General features: G+C 42.4%; 1 protein-coding gene across 1 annotated transcript; it reads left to right on the forward strand.

Moving 5' to 3' along the window:
* The first annotated feature begins 978 nt into the window (after positions 1-978).
* ros1 (c-ros oncogene 1, receptor tyrosine kinase) lies at positions 979-20,887 on the forward strand. The gene is given in 29 exon segments (XM_048252433.1): positions 979-1,398; positions 1,526-1,571; positions 1,705-1,847; positions 1,991-2,126; positions 2,533-2,740; positions 3,085-3,161; positions 3,301-3,423; positions 3,667-3,851; positions 4,399-4,496; positions 5,634-5,997; positions 5,999-6,149; positions 6,459-6,662; positions 6,843-6,953; positions 7,329-7,510; positions 10,440-10,631; positions 11,697-11,797; positions 13,407-13,618; positions 14,100-14,140; positions 14,507-14,669; positions 14,816-14,902; positions 15,003-15,108; positions 15,557-15,722; positions 15,929-15,993; positions 16,204-16,333; positions 16,613-16,710; positions 16,901-17,104; positions 17,726-17,860; positions 18,136-18,293; positions 18,890-20,887. Coding segments are annotated over 29 exon segments (4,494 nt in total). The 5' UTR covers positions 979-1,275; the 3' UTR covers positions 19,375-20,887.
* The last annotated feature ends 250 nt before the right edge of the window (positions 20,888-21,137 follow it).

Below are 21,137 nucleotides of genomic sequence, written 5' to 3' on the forward strand. Positions count from 1 at the left end.
TGATACCTTTTGCTTTTCCCAAATACAATGTAGCCTACAGGTGTAAGTGACCTTTCATCAATCCAGTTGCAATGGATGAACTGTGATGACCTACCCTACTTGTGATTGTTTAGAGATTTTAAAGGTTTTATAACAATGCTACATCTTCTTTGGCTATTCTACAATCTATTCACCTTTTCAGCACCAGTAGGCTACTTTCTGTGCAGCCGCACACACACACTCAGGCATGCCAAACAAGCATACACAAAAGTTTCAAGAATGGGGGATGGAGTAAAAGATGGAGACAAATTGAAGTGTGATTTATTTTCGCGGAATGGATGTACAGGACTGAGCGGCGGTCATATTTTGTACCGCTATGCGGTACATCTAGTTATGTTTCAGTTCATCAACTTCCTAAAAAAATTAGTGTGAATAACTTCTAGTTTAGAGTAGTAATTACTTAAAATGTTTGTTGAAATTATTTGTTTTAATGTTGTTCATTTTCTCAAAGATTTGGAGTCTTAAGAGCTTGTCTGACAACAATAACTTAAAACATCTATTTCTCACATTATTCTTTTTAATTTTATCCTTGTCCTTAAAGATTTTGAGCATTAAAAAAGTCTAATTTTAAGTAGAAATTACTTAAAATATTTTTTAACATAGCTAAATATTTTGAGGTAATCAGTTTCATCAAATATTTTGAGTTCATTGAACCTGTTGGGGTTTACAGTGTAATCATTTCTGAGTGGTTGTTAACCTAGTTAGAGGTCGACCATCATTAGTCTTTTCTTTGCCTCTGAGAGGCTTTAGGCCTACTTTGTCATTATTAGTCCTTTTATAACGGCCTTTGGGTAACAAAGGAATTCAATTAAATTTTAACTTATGAACAAACAGAAACACATTCTACTGAATCATATGTCTACAGTCATAAAGATAACAGCTTCCTTGGTCTCTCAGTTGCAGAGTCCACAGTTCATTCCTGCCATTAGCCTACTCATGCTGGCTTTCCTCAGCAGTTACAACCTTCACACGTCCAGAGAATCCTCTTGCATTGCTTGCTACGCAACATCAGAGCGCCTTTGATCTGCTGAGACAGGTTCTTTTCAGCTGGGACTGTTTTACACAGGAGGAACAACAGACTGATTGCCACAGTTTTGGCTGAGGGTGGCTGTGTGGTTGGTCTGTATGTTCTTTAAGGAACGAGAAGTAGCTGTGTGGTCGGTTTGTATGTTCTCTAAGGAACAGAAGAATCAGCGTTTGAAAGTGGCGTAATCGTGGAGAACGTAAGAGCATGACATGGACAGCACTGGGAGAAGTGTGTCGGTGCTGAGGCTCAGCTTTTTAAGTGTGCTTTTTGTCTTCTTCTGTCCGCATTCTAAATGCGTGTCAGGTCAAACAACTCTACCTCAGAACATTTGGGTATGTATGTGTAGGCTATGTGTAATTGTGTTTATTATTATTTATTTTTACTTCACTACTTGTTTAGTTATATTGAAGTTAGATATATTTTAATATGTTTGACTGAAACCAGTGCTCTGAATTTTAGACTCACAGTGATGGCTGCAAAGATGGGAATGAAACACATTGCTCTGGTAAGTGATGACTATGTTATAACATTGGAACCAACTACTAGACCTTCATCATAACATATGAATATCTGTTCGTTCTTGGTAGCAAAAGTCTGAGTTATCTGAACTCAAGTAATTTTGTTTTGTTTTTCTGTAGAGTGTCAGCCATCGGCTCCCTTCGCTTTAGCTATTGGAACCCACAACATAACCTTGTCCTGGAAGTCTCTTGACCAATCAGATGTGGTGTACATGCCACAGTGGACTGGCCCCAGCCTATCAGGAGTCTGGACATACAAAGAGGTTTGCATAAAGCATTTCTCTTTGACCATTTGAATACAATACCACATCTTTACAGTAAGTGTAGGAAAACACATTAACTAAAGAATTGTTTGTTGATCTATTTGTTTGTTTTGTTTTGTCTGAACTCTCTTGAAACCTCTTAGAACACAACAGCACCACCCTTCACAGTCAACAAGCTGCAGCCCTACTCATGGTATAAGTTCAGGATTTGGGTGGTGGTTTGCCAACAGCTCATCTCCTCTCCTGAAAGCACCTTGTATCAGACACAGCCATATGGAGGTACTCAGTTTTAATCGGTTTGCTATTGTTACAGGTATGTCAGGAATGAACTCATGGAATCAACAAACTCTAGATGATGAACTGTGAACTCTTGAACTTAATGAACTGTTGATTATCGTCCAGATGGACATTCACTAAAGCTGAACTCATGAAAGTGTGAGACCATATTTAAGTAATATATATTATTGTTAAAATGTCATGATTGTGTGAAATGTTTTGCAATGCAGTATGTTTCAATTCCTGCATTCCCCAGAGAGACTGGAGTTCCTCTCTGTCTTATTCTCTTGTTACAGACTTACAGTAGGGAAAAAATAGCTTCTTGGACTTGCCATCAGCTCTAGACAGGGCAATGTTTTTGTAACGTTATTGATAGCACAGTAAATCAAAGCCCCTTTTTGTTGTCCAGCCCCTGCCAGCGCCCCAGTGCTTGAGAGTGTTGAGAGCGTGTCCAGTGACAGCGTGGAGCTCAGCTGGTCTCCCCCTGTCCACCCCCAAGGCCCCCTAGTGGGCTACAACATCAACCTCACCAGCCACGAGGACACGATCAGCATGACCACGGGAGGAGACGTTCTCACAGCCACCATCTTCCCTTCCACTCCAAACACAACATACAGGTAGAGTTGAGATTTTTTAAAAAACATTTTTAGTTTTCTCTCAGATAAAAATGAGATTGTACATCGCGATACACAATGCACAAATGTTGTCAAGAAGAATGTTTTTTTTTAATTATTATTATTATTGTTGTTCACCAGTGTGACGGTGAAATAAAAAAATATGATGAATGTGTTTTTTTATTCACTGGTTTGACGAGATTGTTGTAAAATAAGCGTTCTTTTAAAGAATATCTGGATTCATTTAATTACTGTAAACATGGAATACTAGAACCCCGCTGAAATGAATCCATGGTGATATCTTGCCATTGGCTAAAATGCGTATGTACTATATGTATTTGTTGCAGTGTGTCTTTAGCTGCGGTGAACAGAGAGGGGCAGGGTCCAGCAGCACAGACCACAGTCACAACACCAGAGAGAGACGGTGAGCTGACACCAATAAGAAACTAAAACCAACTGTCTGTAATAACTGTGACAGGCTGGTAATCCTTGTCGTCAGAACACAAAGATGTCAACCTATTGGTCCAATCAGAGTGCAATGTGTGTCTTTCTCTGTGGTGCAGAGCAAAGAGGCTACCGCTGGATGATAGTATCCAGACTGAAGTCCCTCAGGAAGAAGGAGGCTGATGACTTCTATTTACCTGCAGACTGTCTCTCTGACGCACTCATCGAATTTAATATCACAGGTCTCTGCCTCAATCTCTCCCTTACTCACACTCCTTTGTGACTTTCTCTCTCTAGATCTGTTCAGCATCAGTTGTTCTGCCTATTCCTCTCTATTTTGAGGAAAATGAAAAGGAAATTGATATAGTGCTTTATTCAGTATATGGTTGTCAAACTGTAAAACCACTCTGTCCTATTTCACATTTCTTGCATCCTAATGAATTCTAACGTGATCAAGTTGTTTTTAATATAAACATGCATTACAGGTGTGTCCATCCACCAGAGCTCTGGGCAGCTGTATTTCTCAGAGGGAGTGCACATCTGGTCAAAACTTGCGGGTAACCTTAGCAACCCCTCTGACCTGAGGCTACTGCACTCCTCCACCCAAGAGGTCACGGGGCTGTGTGTGGACTGGCTCAATGAGAAACTCTACTACATCTCTGGAGGGAAGGTAAGAAGCTGTCCTCTGTGAGAAACTCTTCCTCATTTCTGACTGGTTCTATGAGAAACTCTTCTTCATTTCCGACTGGCCCTGTGAGAAACTCTTCTACATCTCTGGAGGGAAGGTAAGGAGCTGTCCTCTGTGAGAAACTCTTCTACATCTCTGGAGGGAAGGTAAGGAGCTGTTCTCTAACTCTTCTTAATTTCTGACTGGCCCTATGAGAAACTCTTCTTCATTTCCGACTGGCCCTGTCCTAGCTGCACAAAATGTTCACAGCCAAAGTTCCAGCCTTGTATGATTCGTTTTTGAAGGCACAAATAAAGAAAGATTTTGTGGTTAAACCTTTAAAACACACACTCTGTTATCTTGCAGCCATACTATATCATAATTATGTAACACAGTAATTGTGTGAGAACATCATCCCAACCTTTACCTTTGCTCAGTTTTTCTATTAATATGAATGATTGTATGGCTACAATCATTTTTGTGTGGTTAATACATACTTGATGTTGGCTAAGTGTGACTCATATGTGAGTTGTAAAACCTCTGGGTGCAGGTGTTTCGCTGTGGTTTGGAGAACTGTTCAGATCCAGTTCATCTCCAGCTCTCCAGTCCAGGCTTTCCAACCAGGATCAAAGCAGATCCATATAATGGGTAAGAGCATGCTGATAGAGCACATGATCGTCATCAGTACAGTCACTGCTGTATATATGTTACCACCACCATCATCATCATCACCACCACCACCATCACGTCATTATCATTATCACCATCACCATCACCATCATCATCATTATTATTATCACCCTCACCATCATCACCACCACCATCACCACCATCATCATCACCATCATCATTATCACCATCACCACCATCACCATCACCACCACCACCATCACCATCATTATCACCACCATCATCATCACCATCACCACCACCACCATCACCATCACCATCATCATCATTATTATTATCACCACCACCGTTACCATCACCACCACCACCATCACCATCATCATCATTATTATCACCATCATCATCATCACCATCATCATCATCATCATTATTATTATCACCCTCACCATCATCACCACCACCACCGTTACCATCACCACCACCACCATCACCATCATCATCATTATTATCACCATCATCATCATCACCATCATCATTATCATCACCATCATCACCATCATTATCACCACCATCATCATCATCATCACCATCATCATCTTCACCATCATCATTATCAGTGACATCACTATATCATTGTTATTACTATCGATGCTGCATTTACCACCACCACATCAACATCGTCATCATCATCATCATTATCACCACCACCACATCAACATCGTCATCATCATCATCATTATCACCACCACCACATCAACATCGTCATCAGTAGGAGCATGGCTCTTACATTTGCCCTCTCTACCCTCACTGCTACCCTTCTTCCCTGTATTATCTCCAGTTGCCCATCACAGTCTCAGCTCACACAACATACAGTATTTGCTGTGTATGACTAAAATGTTTCAGTAAAGGACACACCATTATGGTAGTTCTGAGATAACAATCGAAATGGACTAGGGGTAGTTAATGTTTAATACATCTTCGTATGCATTGTAGCCTATACATTATTACAAATTAATAACAACACTGACCTTGCTTCAGATGCATCCTGTAACAACCGCATGCTTATATAGATCATGTAGTATTAGTAATCAATTTATTAAGCGCCATAAATGATCATTATACTAATATGCATATGAATTCCTTTCCTATTCGTAGGTGGCTCTTCTTACTGTTTCATGATGGGATATATCGCGCTGTGTTGCCAAAGCTCGCAGGGGAGGCCAGTCTGAACACGGGTTTGGTCATCCACAGTACCTCACTACATGACTTTGTGGTCAGCGTCCAAAGCAGGAAGCTACTGTACTTCCAGAAGGAGATCCATTCCCTGTCCACTGCGTCACTGGATGGCTCAGTGCCCGCCATCCTGCTGTCGGACATCAAAGTTGTGGACACTGTGCGGAGTCTGGCGTACGAGGACAGCCAAGTCATGCTCACCGATGGTCTACAGCTCTGGCAGCAAGTGAGTCTTGATGGCCTGGTTAGGTTTAACCAGTACCTGATGGACTGTGCCTTCAGCCAGTCCACCTCATGGGGGCTTTGACAACCTCCTCTACAGCAGTCCCTCGTCGCAGCCGTACCCAGTGCCCAGGAAGCCCACGGACCTGACCGCCCTCTTCGGATCCAGGAGGGCTAATCTCAGGTGGAGGGAGCCACAGCTAAGAATGGGAGCGAGTGAGTGAAGCCGAGTAATGCTAATGCTAACGCTAGTGGAAACTACCCTCTGGTATCACTTGGAAAAAAACAAATGAAAATAATAATAATAATGAGAACATAAACAATAGGGTTCCCACAGCTGCACTGCTTGGACCCATAATGATGGCAGGATACTATACTATTTTTTATTTTGAGTTTGTTTTGTTTCTGCCATGAAGTAATATTTGGATTAATTTATAACTTGAATGAATGAATGAATTTGATGATAACGTTGAAGTACTGGATTGTTTGTTTTACTAATGTGCTTGTTGTGTTCATATCAATCAGGCCCATCTGCGTGGCAGAACTGGACCTACACTGTCACAGCGTCCACAAGTGGTTCTGTGGTCAGAACCTACAGTAATATCACCACTACACAGATGGAGGTGACCGATCTGCAGAGCTCCCGGCGCTACACTCTCTCGTTGAGGGCCAAGTCCCCAGGAGGCCAGTCCTCATCGGTTTTGTTTGAGGGAACCACACTGCAGAACGGTGGGTTGGTGGAAAGTCTCCCTCAGATGCTGGTGTTGTGGGATTCTACAATGTCCTTATTTGAAATGCTGTATCAAAGCAAACATGTACTTTTGAGACATTTCTTAGATAGATGGTTTCATTAGGGAAATGTTATACATTTTTCATTTCATTTATTTTTATTCTTATTTTTGTTCTTAGAGAGTAATATCCCATACATAGTTGCTGCAAGCAACAACGGCCTTTGGAAGCAAGAACTGGATGGATACGACTTTACCGAATCTCTGGCTTACAATGTTACAGCAGTGAGAGGTAGCACACACACACACACACACACACACACACACACACACACACACACACACAAACACATACACAACACAAAAAACACACACACAAAACACAAACACACACACTCACACACACACACACACACACACACACACACACACACACACACACACACACACAGACACACACACACACACACACACACACTACAAAAGTGCAGACGCTGTCACATTTCCCCATACATCTATGAAAACTCATTAGAGCTGACACAAGCAGGTTTAAGCACTTGAGAGTATTTTATAGGGAAAAAAACTGCTCTCTGGAGTGTCTCCAATACACAGTATGTGATCTAGAAAAGCATTACCACCATTTAGAGAATCCTTTGGCATCTCACAGACATGGACTGGTACAACGACATGGTCTACTGGGTGGACGGCAGTGGACACATCAGCTTCCTGGAGCTGAAGGACGGCATGACTGGTCTGAACGCCACAGCAGTGCCAGGCGCAGTGAATGCTGAGGTTGTGGCGTTTGATTGGCTGGGCACCCACCTCTACTGGAGCTGCAACTCCACGCAGGTAGGTTTAGGCCACGTCCACACGTACCAAAACAATCCCCCCCCATCTTCCCTGGCATCGTTTCAAGAATATTTGCGTCCAAACTGATCTATCTCAACACGACTCAACACGTTACTTCATATTCCAGGCCGTAGAAGCAGTATGGTGCAGTATGGTAGCAGTATGGTGCTGTCTGTCTGCTGACAGGGGCTGTGTCTTTCTGCCCATGTAGAAAAGGTCTGTTGAAAAATAAATAGAAATCACACTTGTCATATACATATACTTGTGTGATAAATCTGTGGCAAAGAGCTTGCATACAGTACTGTACATTTCATTCTTAATTCAACAAAGTTACAGAACACATCCTTTCAATGTGACTCTGAATCAGATCAGTTTTTCAGAGTTGAACTGTGATCTGGGTCTTCTCTATTGTGATACAGTACACTTAGGCTGTGTTCGGAATGGGAAAAAATGCTGCCTTTTAAGATATCTAACAGGGGAGCGAGGCATCGACGCATGTCTGAATCAAATATTTCTGTGAAATGCTGCCTTTCAAGATACCTCTGTTTTGCTGAATTTTGTAGGCAGCGTAGATGTATCCTTCATGCTGCCTTCAACGTCCAAAATTCTATTTAATTGTGAGCAGCTATTGCTGAAGTCGAACGTTACATTATTCTGCTTTCTGGTATCTTGACAACGGTGTTTCGTGTTGCTATCTTACTAGGCTGTCCGAAACAAAGTTCGTAGCTGGTACCTTGATGCCTGCTACGGCAAGTGACTCGTTAGAGAGCTGAAGGCAGCGAGACAGCAGACAGCTCCCTTCTGTTTCGGACAGACCCCTAGTATCTGCTGCAACTACAGGAAATGAACAATGTGTGACATACAGAAGCATCTTTACAATATGAGGGAATGGATGTGAGGACTGGTAGACCTGTTGTTATTGTAGTTCTGCATTGCTGTTCTCTATTGTACTTCTCTGAATTTGTACCAAATCTGTTTGAGAAACCAGCTGTAGCCTGGACACTTGTCTAGTTTCCTACAGCAAGCCTCTTCTCTCTATCATAGCAAAAGCCCTGCTTCTACTGCGGCAACAGGAAATAAATAGAGATTGGCATCTCGTGGCATCCTTGTGTGAAGGAAGGAGGGAGTGTGAGGCTATTCTTAGTTCTTATTGCGTCTCAGGCCAGCACCAGACTTGGCAAGTCCTGCAGTCTAGGTGCAGTCTAGCCTAGTCTTACAGTAGACCTAAATCTCTCTGTCAATTCCACCTGCAGTCTAGGTGCAGTCTAGCCAGGGACAGATCATGGCTTGTGCCAAGTGTGCACGTGCACAGGGGCCCTCAGCCAGTAGGGGCCCTCGGATTTAAAAAAAAATTGCCATGAATTTAGGCTAGATTATGCCCGGTGCTTCTGTCTGTTAATTTGCGGCACAACTGAATGGTGTTATGGAACCGCGGACCGAAAGAAAAATAAACTAAATGTTTTCCTGATCAATAAATACTTCTTAATTCATAAAATATAGAGGCATAACATTAGGTGGAAGTGGTAGCTATGAGTGCTCATTCAATGTGTTTGCGAAAGTGAAACTGACCCACTCGTGGGTGAATGAAGTGGATTCCTGCAATGTTCATGAAAACAGCATAGCGATTGAATAGCCTAATAAATCGCGACTTGTTGTAGGCCTAACAGTAGCTTATATCGTAGCAAATAGCCTATGGCGATGCCGATGACAGATAGGCCTACACTTATTTCACTTCGTCTCGCTGGAGTGAGCATAATGTGGGCTGTTAGCAAAAGAAATTAATTAGGGAGATGATCTGCATCTCCATTTACCAAACGCTATAGCTTTGCTAACATCTCCACTGTTATCGTGAAATATGTCTGCATGCAAGGTAGTGTCAAGCAGCAGTGAAGTGAAAACCTTATCATGCAGGTAGCCAATGTTCACGTCACCTGAGTCAGACAGAAAACGGGCCCTGCTTGCTCTGTTAAAGTTTGTATGCCCCTTCCAAACTGCGTTAAAAGGGTATATTTAACAGCCAGAATTTCGAAAATTTCCAGGGGGAGACACCCCCGAACCCCCCATAATATGATCAGCACCACCTCTCACAAAATACTATCAACGTCCCTGCTACCGGTCCGTCAGATATGACAACTGTGTCCGATCCGTTTAGTGAAAAATGTTGCTGTAGACTGCTGTGGACAGCAAAGGGAGATTACAGCCTAATAATAAAAACAGCTGCTGGAATTCATTTCTGTGTGGGCCTGAGTTATAATATATGACATAATGTACTACATTTTCATTGTGTGCAATTGTGCACCAGCCTGCACAGCGACAGCAAAGAGAGAAGTGCTGGCTGCACGCGCGCGTCGCGGTCAGGGGGAGGGGGAGCCTTTTTTGATATTGTGCACAGGGGCCCATATTTGTTTAATCCGTCCCTGAGTCTAGCCTAGTCTTACAGTAGACCTAAATCTCTAGGTGCAGTCTAGCCTAGTCCTACAGTAGGCCTAAATCTCTAAGTGCAGTCTAGCCTAGTCCTACAGTAGACCTAAATCTTTAGGTGCAGTCTAGCCTAGTCCTACAGTAGACCTAAATCTCTAGGTGCAGTCTAGCCTAGTCCTACAGTAGACCTAAATCTTTAGGTGCAGTCTAGCCTAGTCCTACAGTAGACCTAAATCTTTAGGTGCAGTCTAGCCTAGTCCTACAGTAGACCTAAATCTCTGCCAATTCACAATAACTTTGCAGAGCTGCTGCAGCTGCAGGATATCAGCAGCAGATGACGATGATGATTCTGTGAGGGGAAAAAAAAGCATAAGGCATTCTCATGTGGTAGGGCAGCCGTGTTGTGTTGTTTAAATCAAGCATCAGATGTCGGTGACTGGGGCGGAACACAGCCAACAGAGACCAGAGGAAATGAGAGAGTCATAAAAGGTAAAAAAAATCTCCACAGATCTGCCGAGGACGTCCAACCTCTCCGGAGCAGGAAGTGGTGGTGCGGAGCGGCCGTGTCGTCACGGGTCTGGTGGTGGACGCCCTGCGGGCCTTTGTGTACTGGAGCTCAGATCGGTCTGTGGAGAGCGCCAGGCTGAATGGACAGGGCCGCGTCACCATACAGGGGCTGGGCCTGCTCTCTGGCCAGCAGGTAGAGTAGAGAGACTGGCCTCCACACACACCACATCCACAACACACACACACACACACACACACACACACCACATCCACAACACACACACACACACACACACACACACACACACACACCACATCCACAACACAGACTGTTTATCAGGGACAGTATTCACAAAGCCTTTTATATTACCGCTAGGAGTACTCCTAAATCGCACTAAAAGATTTTAGCTAGGAGTTTTCTCTTAAAAGTTATTCACAAAGCCTTTCAGACCTACTCTTAGTAAGGAAAAATGACAACTCCTAAACTAAGGGTGAGTCTTCGTTGCTATGGATGACGTCATTACTCATGTGTTGCAGTTGCGACGCATTTCAAAACATTGCAACGTGAAATGACACAAAAAGCTGTTTGTGAATAGGTCTTAGTGAGTTAGGAGTCCTCTTGACTTCTTTTAAGCTGTCCCAGACTTAGGTGCTACTTTTAGATCTAAAATGCTTCGTGAATTACTTTTAGTGAAAAAAATTAGGAGTCCTAAAGTTAGGAGTGACACGCCCATTATTTTTAGGAGTTGCTCCTAAATTCGCCACTTAGGAGCTACTTTTAGCCTTAAAATTCTTTGTGAATACGGCCCCAGAACTACAGCAAACAGAGAGAGAGAGAGAGAGAGAGAGATAAAAAGACACTCTCTCTCTCTCACACACACACACACACACATACACACACACCACATCCACAACACAGACTGTTTATCAGAACTACAGCAAACACAGAGAGAGAGAGAGAGAGATATAAAGAGACACTCTCTCTCTCACACACACACACACACACACAGACACACACACACAAACAGTCAGCATCAAGGAATTATAATGTGTATTCAATCCTTGCAATTAATGCAGTCAATACATACAACATACAGTATTAAATGTGTTATACTGTGCATTTTCATCACATTGCATATACAATGAAATATCTGCCTTAAAAAGGCAAAAAGAGAGTTTCTGAAGTCTGTAACTTTCTGAAGTCTGTAACTAGTATTATTTAGTGTTGTTTGTTTGTAAATGTTCCTGCCCCCCTCAGGTGGTTGGGATGACCCTTGACCTGACTGAAGGCTCCCTCTTCTGGCTCGTGCAGGATGGACTCATGTTGCACCTGCACAGAACGGATTTGCTGAAACACAGGTTAGAATCCTTCACATCCTCTACTCATAAAATGAGCAGCAATGTTTTTAACCTTCTGCCTTCACAGGCTTATGTGTACGGTAATGTGCTAGAAACCTCCTGCTTTCACAGGCTTATCAAGTCAAGTCAAGTCAAGTCAGATTTATTTGTATAGCGCATTTAACATGCACAGAGTGCAACCCAAAGCGCTCCACATATAAGACATTGTCATTGACACAGACTAACAAAGACAATAGATGCCGGACGGAGCGGCGTAGTCGCCAGCATAGGCTACCCGTGACACCAAGACATGCAAGACATACAACAAACAAATTAATAAATAAAATAAATAAAAATTAAAAATAAAATTAGTCCAATTTCCAACCGGCTGAAAATGTCCAAGGGCTAAGATGATCCGTGTGAAAACTGCGCACAGCTGAGTCTTCACGATGCAAAGTTCTTTATAACTGACCAACCCGGAGAATTCACTGGCAGTCTGGAGAGCACTGGAAGGACAAGACAGTCCGAATTTGTGATGGGCGACCCTGCTGATTATCAGCTCGGTGGTCCTAGACAGTGACCGTTTGTTGTTTGTTATTTCATGGTTGACGCTGTCATCAGAGTTTCTTAGCACTCAATCCAGACTCTAGGCACCGGTAGATGCTAGCATGGCAGCTCGCATGTCAGCCGCAGCTCTCTTGCAGATTGAAGTTAGGCACCCTTGCTGAGCAATCCCTCCGTCCAGACATTGGATGTGCAGCGTCACGGATGGATGAGGGACTTCAGAGACAAAAGGCAGGCTAGCCAAGGCGCTCATCAGCCCAATGGAAGCTGGTTAACGTTAACTTGACGTTGATGGTGTCAGCCGAGTTTGTTAATCAGAAAAAAGGACTAAGAATAACACAAAAACGATCGAAAATAACATAAATAAAGAGTGATTACATTAACTAGAAAAATAAATACAAAAAATTAACAGAACATTACACAAAATTACGAACATTACATAAATACAAACAAAAACAGGAATATGTGTACGGTAATGTGCTAGAAACCTCCTGCTTTCACAGGCTTATGTGTACGGTAATGTGCTAGAAACCTCCTGCTTTCACAGGCTTATGTGTACGGTAATGTGCTAGAAACCTCCTGCATTCACAGGCTTATGTGTACGGTAATGTGATTCTTAATAACTGTTTTGTTGTATTTAATTGTGTATGTATGATGTATGAAGTTAAAGTTGACTGGTATTTAGCAGACGCTTTTAACCAAAGTGTCACAGACACACAACAGCAGATTTGGGAATGGAATTTGAGCCGTCCGATTGACTGGCAGTAATGTTACCGCTGCTCCACCATGTCTGTCAACGTGTGTGTGTGTGTGTGCGCGCGTTTTTTATGTGTGGACGTGTATTTTATGTGTGTGTGTGTGTGTGTGTTTATCGTGTGTTTGTGTGTATGGGTGTGTTTTATGTGTGGGTGTGTTTTGTGTGTTGTGTTTTATATGTGTATGTGTGTGTGTGTGTGTGTTTTATGTGTGTGTGTGTTTTGTGTGTGTGTGTGTGTTTGTGTTTTGTGTGTGTGTTTTTTTATGTGTGTGTGTGTGTGTGTGTTTGTGTTTTGTGTGTGTGTTTTAGGTTCCATGGCCCCGTCCTAGACACCCCCAGATGGAGTTCCTCCATGGTGTCCGGCCCTGGGCTAGCCTTCTACAGCGGCCGTCTGCTGTGGCTGGACAGGGACCAGAGGCTCTGGCTCCAGGAGCTGAACCAGACTCAGAGTGTGCTGCTGTCTCCTGCCCACACGCTGACGGCCTTCACCCTGATACAGAGCACGCTCAAACCCCTACCAGGTCAGCTCTCCCTGGGACTTATCTACTGGGCCTGTGCCTAGTCATTGAACAGCTGTTTATCTAGTCTGATATGTGTGTGTGTGTGAGTGTGTGTGTGTGTGTGTGCACGTGCGTTTTAAATTTGAATTTTATTTAATAGAACAATATTGTGTGCATTTAAAGATTTAATTTCTTTAACACACTGATTAGATATTCATGACATAAATGAGCAATTGCTTTCATTTACTCTCTCTCTCTTGTGTGTGTGTGTGTGTGTGTGTGTGTGTGTGTGTGTGTGTGTGTGTGTGTGTGTGTGTGTGTGTGTGTGTGTGTGTGTGCGTGCGTGTGCGTATTTTCAGATGGATTTCTGCACCCTCCTGTTGTGATACCTCAGGCGGTTCCGGAAGCATCTGTCCAGCTGGTGGGGAACGCCACCGCGTTCAGCATCACATGGGAGCTTAGCAACCACGTTAACTACGGCTCTGTGTTCTACTGTGTGCAGTCTGCCGCTTTACAGCTGCCCGAACAGACCAGGACAAAAGGGTACACTAGCCACTGCTACTGAAAGTCCAGATAACAGGAGATAGATAGATAGATAGATAGATAGATAGATAGATAGATAGATAGATAGACAGATTAGATAGATAGACAGATTAGATAGATATATTATATAGATAGATGTGTTCCTATAGGTTAACTGTAGGCAAAGCCCAGGTAATAAAATCAATACCCCAAACTAATGCTGAGTGAAGCAGATATACACTATAACTATAACCGTGTCCTAAATGAAGAAATTAATAATGTGTACATGTACATGTATTGTAAGTGTGAGTATAAGGTTTGATTATTGCAAATGCAAATTAATGCAAATATTCAGCATGGCCTTATTCAGTATCGTCTAATCTATAGAACAGCATGGAAGGTTTCTGTCCCCCATCAAATACTCTGACGGAGCCAGTTTTGGAGGTGAGACACTTCTCTCCAAATACACAATTCAGTCTGGCCATAACTCCTTACACTTACTGGGGAAATGGAGTCACTACCTCTACAATCCTTCGCTCCCCTGGTACAGGTAAGAGCTATATTCATAAAACTTCATGTGTCTGATTATATAATAGACATCTCCTATCCTGTTTTATTCCTATTTTTATCTCATACCAGTTTGAACATATTTGTTTGAATTGATATTTTTATGAATAATTTATTTGTCCTTTTCAGAGTCATCCACAGAGATAGATGCCGTTGTAATCGCCTTTGGTGTGCTGACAGGTGTTCTTCTGGTTGTGATAATCACTGCTGTTTTCAGTGAGTAACAAGATACAGTAATTACTGAGCAGCAGGCAATTTAGTGAAAGACGACAGATAATATGTTTCAGCTGACTGTGCTATTCTCTCCTGCGTTTAGTTTGGCACCGGCGGAGAGCTGGCAGAAAGAGCACACTGTGTCCGGATGAGGAACTGGAGGAGATTAGGGGGCTGGTTGGCATGGGGAATGCCTGCTATGCTGTCAGGCAAGTGGGCATTTATTTAGAGGACTCATGTAGATGAAATAAGGTGTATAAGTATAAGTATAGTATAAGTATAAGTAAAGTATAGAAGCGCTAACCAGTAGGCCACGGCTGCCAAGGTGTGGCTGTAGCTGTGAGAAGGAACGTCCTATGTTGAAGCTGGAGAACCGTCTAGACTGTCTAGAAGGGTGACCATAAATAGGCATGAATCATGCACACAATCACATACAGTGTTATAAAGTCAGCTGGCAAGTTGGTATGTCAACAGTGGATGTGATTGGTTGCAATGAGAGCGTGAGAAGGCTCTAAACAGTGAGAAGGATGCTGTCAGACTCTGACTCATCCCGGTAATCAGCCTGTGCAATCATCCCGGTAATCAGCCTGTGCAATCATAAATGATGAACTAATATTTAACCATGGGTTTGACCATGGCTTTACTTTCCTCATACAGAACCCTGCCCATCCACTGTGACATTGGCCCACTCCCTGTGTTTCCCAGAGACCAGTTAAAACTGCAAAGGCTTCTGGGTAGTGGTGCTTTTGGGGAGGTCTATGAGGGCATTGCAACAGGGATCCCTTCAGTGGACTTAAAGTTAGACACAAGGGTGGCCGTCAAGGTAAATAACACAAAGGAACACATTCACATGGATTGCAAAATGAAAAATCCAATTTGAGTTCAGTTCAGTCCAAAGACCTTATATGATTCGTTTGGGTGTGGTGGTGTACATTTGATTTCGATGACCTTCATTCGTTTGAGTATGGTAGTGTACATTTGATTTCGATGACCTTCATTCAAACCATGATGATGTCCATTATTGAGCAGACCCTGCAGCAAGGAGCCACAGATGAGGAAAAAACAGACTTTTTGAAAGAGGCTCATCTGATGAGGTCGGTGGGATTTCCTGTTGTTATTTTCTGTCTGATGTTCAGTGTTAATATGATAATTAAAATAAATGCAAACCCAATGTTTATGTGCAACTATCGGAGTGTGTGTGTGTGTGTGTGTGTGTGTGTGTGTGTGCGCAATGTGCATGTTTGTTTTTATGCATGTGTCGATCACAAGCCAACCTTCATAACATGCTGCTCCCCCTCCCCCAGTCAGTTTTCCCACCCCAACATCCTGCGTCTGCTGGGCGTGTGTCTGCTGAATGAGCCGCAGTACCTCATCCTGGAGCTCATGGAGGGGGGCGACCTGCGCTCCTACCTCATGGGAGCGCGCCCCGCTCCGGTGAGTGCCTCCCCACACACTCACAACCATATCTTACTTCATTTTGATTTTAAAATGCTCACTCGTTATTGACAGGAATATGCATGAGGTTGGCACTCAGTATTACCATCAGTGCTTAAATGTGATGAGATTCCCCTTGGGTAGTAATATCACAGGGATTACATCCGTGCTCACAAAATGTCTGAAAGTAAAACTGTTTTTAATTAATTCAGTTTATGAGTATGGGAATATGGTTATGCTAATATATTCTCATTGCTGTGTTTAATTCATGGATGTCAGGACCATGGGCCACTTCTTAATCTGGGTGATCTGATGGATATCTGCCTGGATGTCGCTAAGGGATGTGCCTACTTAGAGAAAATGCACTTTGTGCACAGGTGTGATATCAATAAGTACAATTATTGATAATAATCATAATACCATCACGATTAAATGAATGTGATGTGGGATAATATGTAGTGTTTTTATTTCTAGCAATAAATACAAGGAGTATAATTGTAGCTTTTATATTTGCTAGCTGCTATGTTGGCCTCCCGTCACTGCAATTGAAATACACGCTCTACTCAGGGATCTCGCTGCACGGAACTGTTTGGTCTCTCTCCAAGGCTACACAGACCCCGAACGTGTTGTTAAGATCGGAGACTTTGGCTTGTCCCGCGACGTCTACAAGAAGGACTATTACAGGAAGAGAGGAGAGGGTCTGCTTCCTGTTCGCTGGATGCCTCCGGAGAGCCTAACAGATGGCATGTTCAATAAGTACTCAGATGTATGGTGAGTGTAAAATGTTCAAATAATTCTGTAATAAGAAATAACTTGTCCCTGTTTTGAAATGTCATGTACTTGTTACAAAGCACTGCAATTCTAACAAAGTGTAGGTCTACTGAAATGCAGAAGAATATGTTAATTATTTTGCTAAAGAGCTCAGCAGTTTCCCAGTGATTCATTCACCAACAAGCACCGCACTCTGGCTGACGCTGCAAGAGCACAACACAGATTCAAACTTCCTCAGTAACTGACCCAGGAACAGATCACGCCACTATAGACCTCACAAACAGAAACAGTGTGAACAGGTTGAGAATCTGTCAAGACAGGCCACTGTTTCCTGTAGTGCTGCCTCCCTTATGTCTGCCTCATCCCTCCCTCATGTCTACCTCATGTCTACCTCATGTCTGTCTCATCCCTCCCTCATGTCTGTCTCATGTCTACCTCATGTCTGTCTCATCCCTCCCTCATGTCTGCCTCATCCCTCCCTCATGTCTACCTCATGTCTACCTCATGTCTGTCTCATCCCTCCCTCATGTCTGTCTCATGTCTACCTCATGTCTGTCTCATGTCTGTCTCATGTCTGCCTCATGTCTGTCTCATGTCTGCCTCATGTCTTTGCTGTCCCAGGGCATTTGGGGTGCTCTTGTGGGAGGTTGTCTCATTGGGCAAACAGCCCTATCCTGCCCTGACCAACCTCGAGGTCATGCACCACATCAATTCAGGTGGAAGACTTCCGGCTCCTGCAGACTGCCCCAAGAGCCTGTGAGTTTTCCTGATGGATGGTGTTCACATGCACTTTAGTACCCTGGTTATGGGGCTTATCCTGACTTTATCATATTTTGGGATATGATGTTTACATGAACACAGAGAAACCTGCTTATTAATATCCCTGTATACGTACATAATAGACACTAATATCTTCTTCCTGATACCTGTAGTTGTCCATAACCTGGAGAATGAATTATATTGGCTACTGAAATCATGAACAGAAATGTTCTCTGTTTGTCTTGTTTGGTTTTGGTTTGGTTTTCTGACAGATATGCCTTAATGTTGGCATGTTGGTCAAAGACTCCCAGCGATAGGCCAAACTTTCGCTGCCTGGAAGAACGAATCAGTCAACTAAGACAGTTGGGGGATCAGCTTAGAGAAGAACAAGATGGGTCAAAAGGAATAGTGAATTATGGTTTCCAGGATGGTAAGCATTTATAGTGGAAAGTAAATTTGTTTTCTTGCCACATGATAAACAGCCTAACCTTTATGATTCTGTAAGATTTATTCACATAATATATTTCAGTGCTTGTGTGTAGTGTGATATATACTAGCGCATCATTAACTACCAAGCATATCATTAGCCCATAAAATGATTACTTCCCATTTAGATACACTGCAAAAACTGCTTATGTAATACAATCTAACCCAGTGTTATTAATCTTATATCAAGATCAAAAAATCTATGTGGTATTGTTTTTAGTAAAGAGACTTACCTAGCACTCTCTTGTAAAATCATTTGGTTTAATTTAAGAAGAGTTTGACTTATTTTAAGCTGTGTTAAAGTTTATCTGCCACTGCATTAAGTACATTTGTCATGATAAGACTCCTTAAAATAAATCAAACTCTTCTTAAATTAAGTCAAAATGATCTTTTGAGAGAGCGCTAGGTAAGGCTCTTCATACTAAAACAATACCAAATATTGGTTAGATTTCATTTTTGCCAGTGTATCGCTTCATCACACCACCATCTCTTCACATATACATACCTACTATTATGTAGATGACGTGATGTTTGTTTCAGATGAAGAGTGCAAAGGTGTGGATAAAGATGAGAGCCCAGGGGATGGCCTTACCCAAGTGGTCAGCGCAGAGGGACTTAACTACCTCATGTTCACTGCTAATGACAGAGAATCTGAGCCAGCGTCACCGTCTGGTGGCCAAGAGACACCTAACTATCCTCTGCCAAGCACCAGTGGTGGTGAGGCGGCCATGACTACACCACAAGACACAACAGAAAGCAAAGATGAGGAGGCAATAAAGTACCTGGTGCTCAGTGCCAAAGACTTAATGGAAACCAGCATCCAGACCCTTTCAGTTGAAGACAGTTCTGGGGAAGGGCCATGTCTCACAGCTGACAGCAGTGGCACAGAGAAAGCCATCACTGAACATTCTTCACCCAGAAATGAAGGAGTAGACTACGGGTTCCTGATGTTTAGTGCTACAGAAACTCAAACCACAGATGAAAACCCATCCAAAACCACACATTTCAAGGCAGATCATGACTGACTATGTGGCCACAGATCACTTGTTTAAAACTGTATTTATTTGCTACAGTAGCCTAAATACTGTATCATATGACTTCTGGGAAAATATGTTTATATGTTTAATTTTGTATATTTAATATGCTTTATTTTCCTTCAGAGACCTAAAGAGCTACCTAAAGAGATTGTAGCCCAGTGGTTCTCAACTGGTGTGCTGAGGCAAAGTGAGGTATGTCGTGGAATTTTAAGGAAACTAATGCACTTTTGTACAGGCTCATGAAATAGGCCAGGGGTAGAATTTTGAGGAAACTAATGCACTTTTGTACAGGCTTATGAAATAGGCTAGGGGCTATTTTTAAATTGACACAGTTTCTTTATCAAAACGGTTTTAGGTAGTCATAGCCAATAGGCTACCGATCTTTCACCGCAGCTCATCATCATGTGAACATATGCCAATCATTTCCCAAGCTTTTTTGGTAGGTGACCCTATTTTGATGTCACAAAACATTAGCGACTCCAATCATTCACATGTTGAGAGAGAGAGTGCAACCCATCTCTGCTGTAACATCCAGACGAGAGCAGTTCTTCAATTTCCCCCAAATTTTCTTTGCAAGCCTGGTTGTTTTGCTACATTGTTTCGAAAATTGATCAAGCATAATTCCATCAAACATCTCATGCAGGCTGTCTAAGTTTATTTTTACTTAGATTATAATGAAGGATCCATTACTTAACTTGGATCATGGGGTTTTTAATATTTTTTTTATTTATTGTATGTATATTATTATGTAACGTACTGTAGTCAATTGTAAGATACCCAGTATCTCGGCGACCCCGTTTGAATTTCAGGCCCACATGGGGTCCCGACCAACGGTGCGTTTCCCAAAACCATACTTGCTAACCTGTTAGCAACTTAGTTGGCTGGCAATGGGAAATTGCATTGCAACCAACAAAGTTGCTAACTAAGTTAGCAACTATGGTTTTGGGAAACACACCCCAAGTTTGGTAAATGATGCATTAGCCCATGAACACTCTGCATGGAAAAAATCTGGACATAATGAACACCCCTGTTAGCCAATAATAATGTCTGATGTGTGTAATAATGTGTGTGGCCTATGCTGACCTTTTGGCATTGGTTCAAAAGAAAAAAGTCATCAGGCCAATTAATTGCCATTAGACAAGGTTTTTCTTTAATTCTGTGTTTTCGACAATTAATCTAATACAGCGGCCATAATTTTACCTTTATTCTTCATTTGATTTGGGTCTTGGGGATTTGGGATTTCTTTCACAAATTTAGCTACTTTAAAACTGAACTGTGTATGGTCCATTGGAAGAATGAATTCAACCTTTTGTGCAAGGTTTGTAAAAGATAAAAGAGCCTTGACCTAATCTCTTTATTAACTAAATTTGAGCTGAGGTCCAGACCTGCTCTCTGTCTTTTTTCTTTTGCTCAACCATTGTAAATGTGTTTATGTGTGAAAAAAGTGCCATGCTTGTTCATGGTTATCAATAAAATAAAATAAAAACTCTTTAAAAAACAATTCCGTGACCAGGCGCTGTCAAATTGAGAAATGCAAGAAAGTGTTGAATGTGATGAGGTGTCTGCGTGGAGTTGAATGGGGAGCAAGTAGACCTGCTTTAAAAGCCATTTATACAGGGCTGATGAGATCTGTATTTGACTATGGGTGTGTAGTGTATGGGTCTGCTGCTAAAACATCACTTAAGAAACTAGATGTAATTCAGAACCAAGGTTTGAAGCTATGCTGTGGGGCAATTAAGACCACGCCAGTG

Source organism: Alosa alosa, chromosome 1, assembly GCF_017589495.1.
Source record: "Alosa alosa isolate M-15738 ecotype Scorff River chromosome 1, AALO_Geno_1.1, whole genome shotgun sequence".
NCBI lineage: Eukaryota > Metazoa > Chordata > Actinopteri > Clupeiformes > Clupeidae > Alosa > Alosa alosa.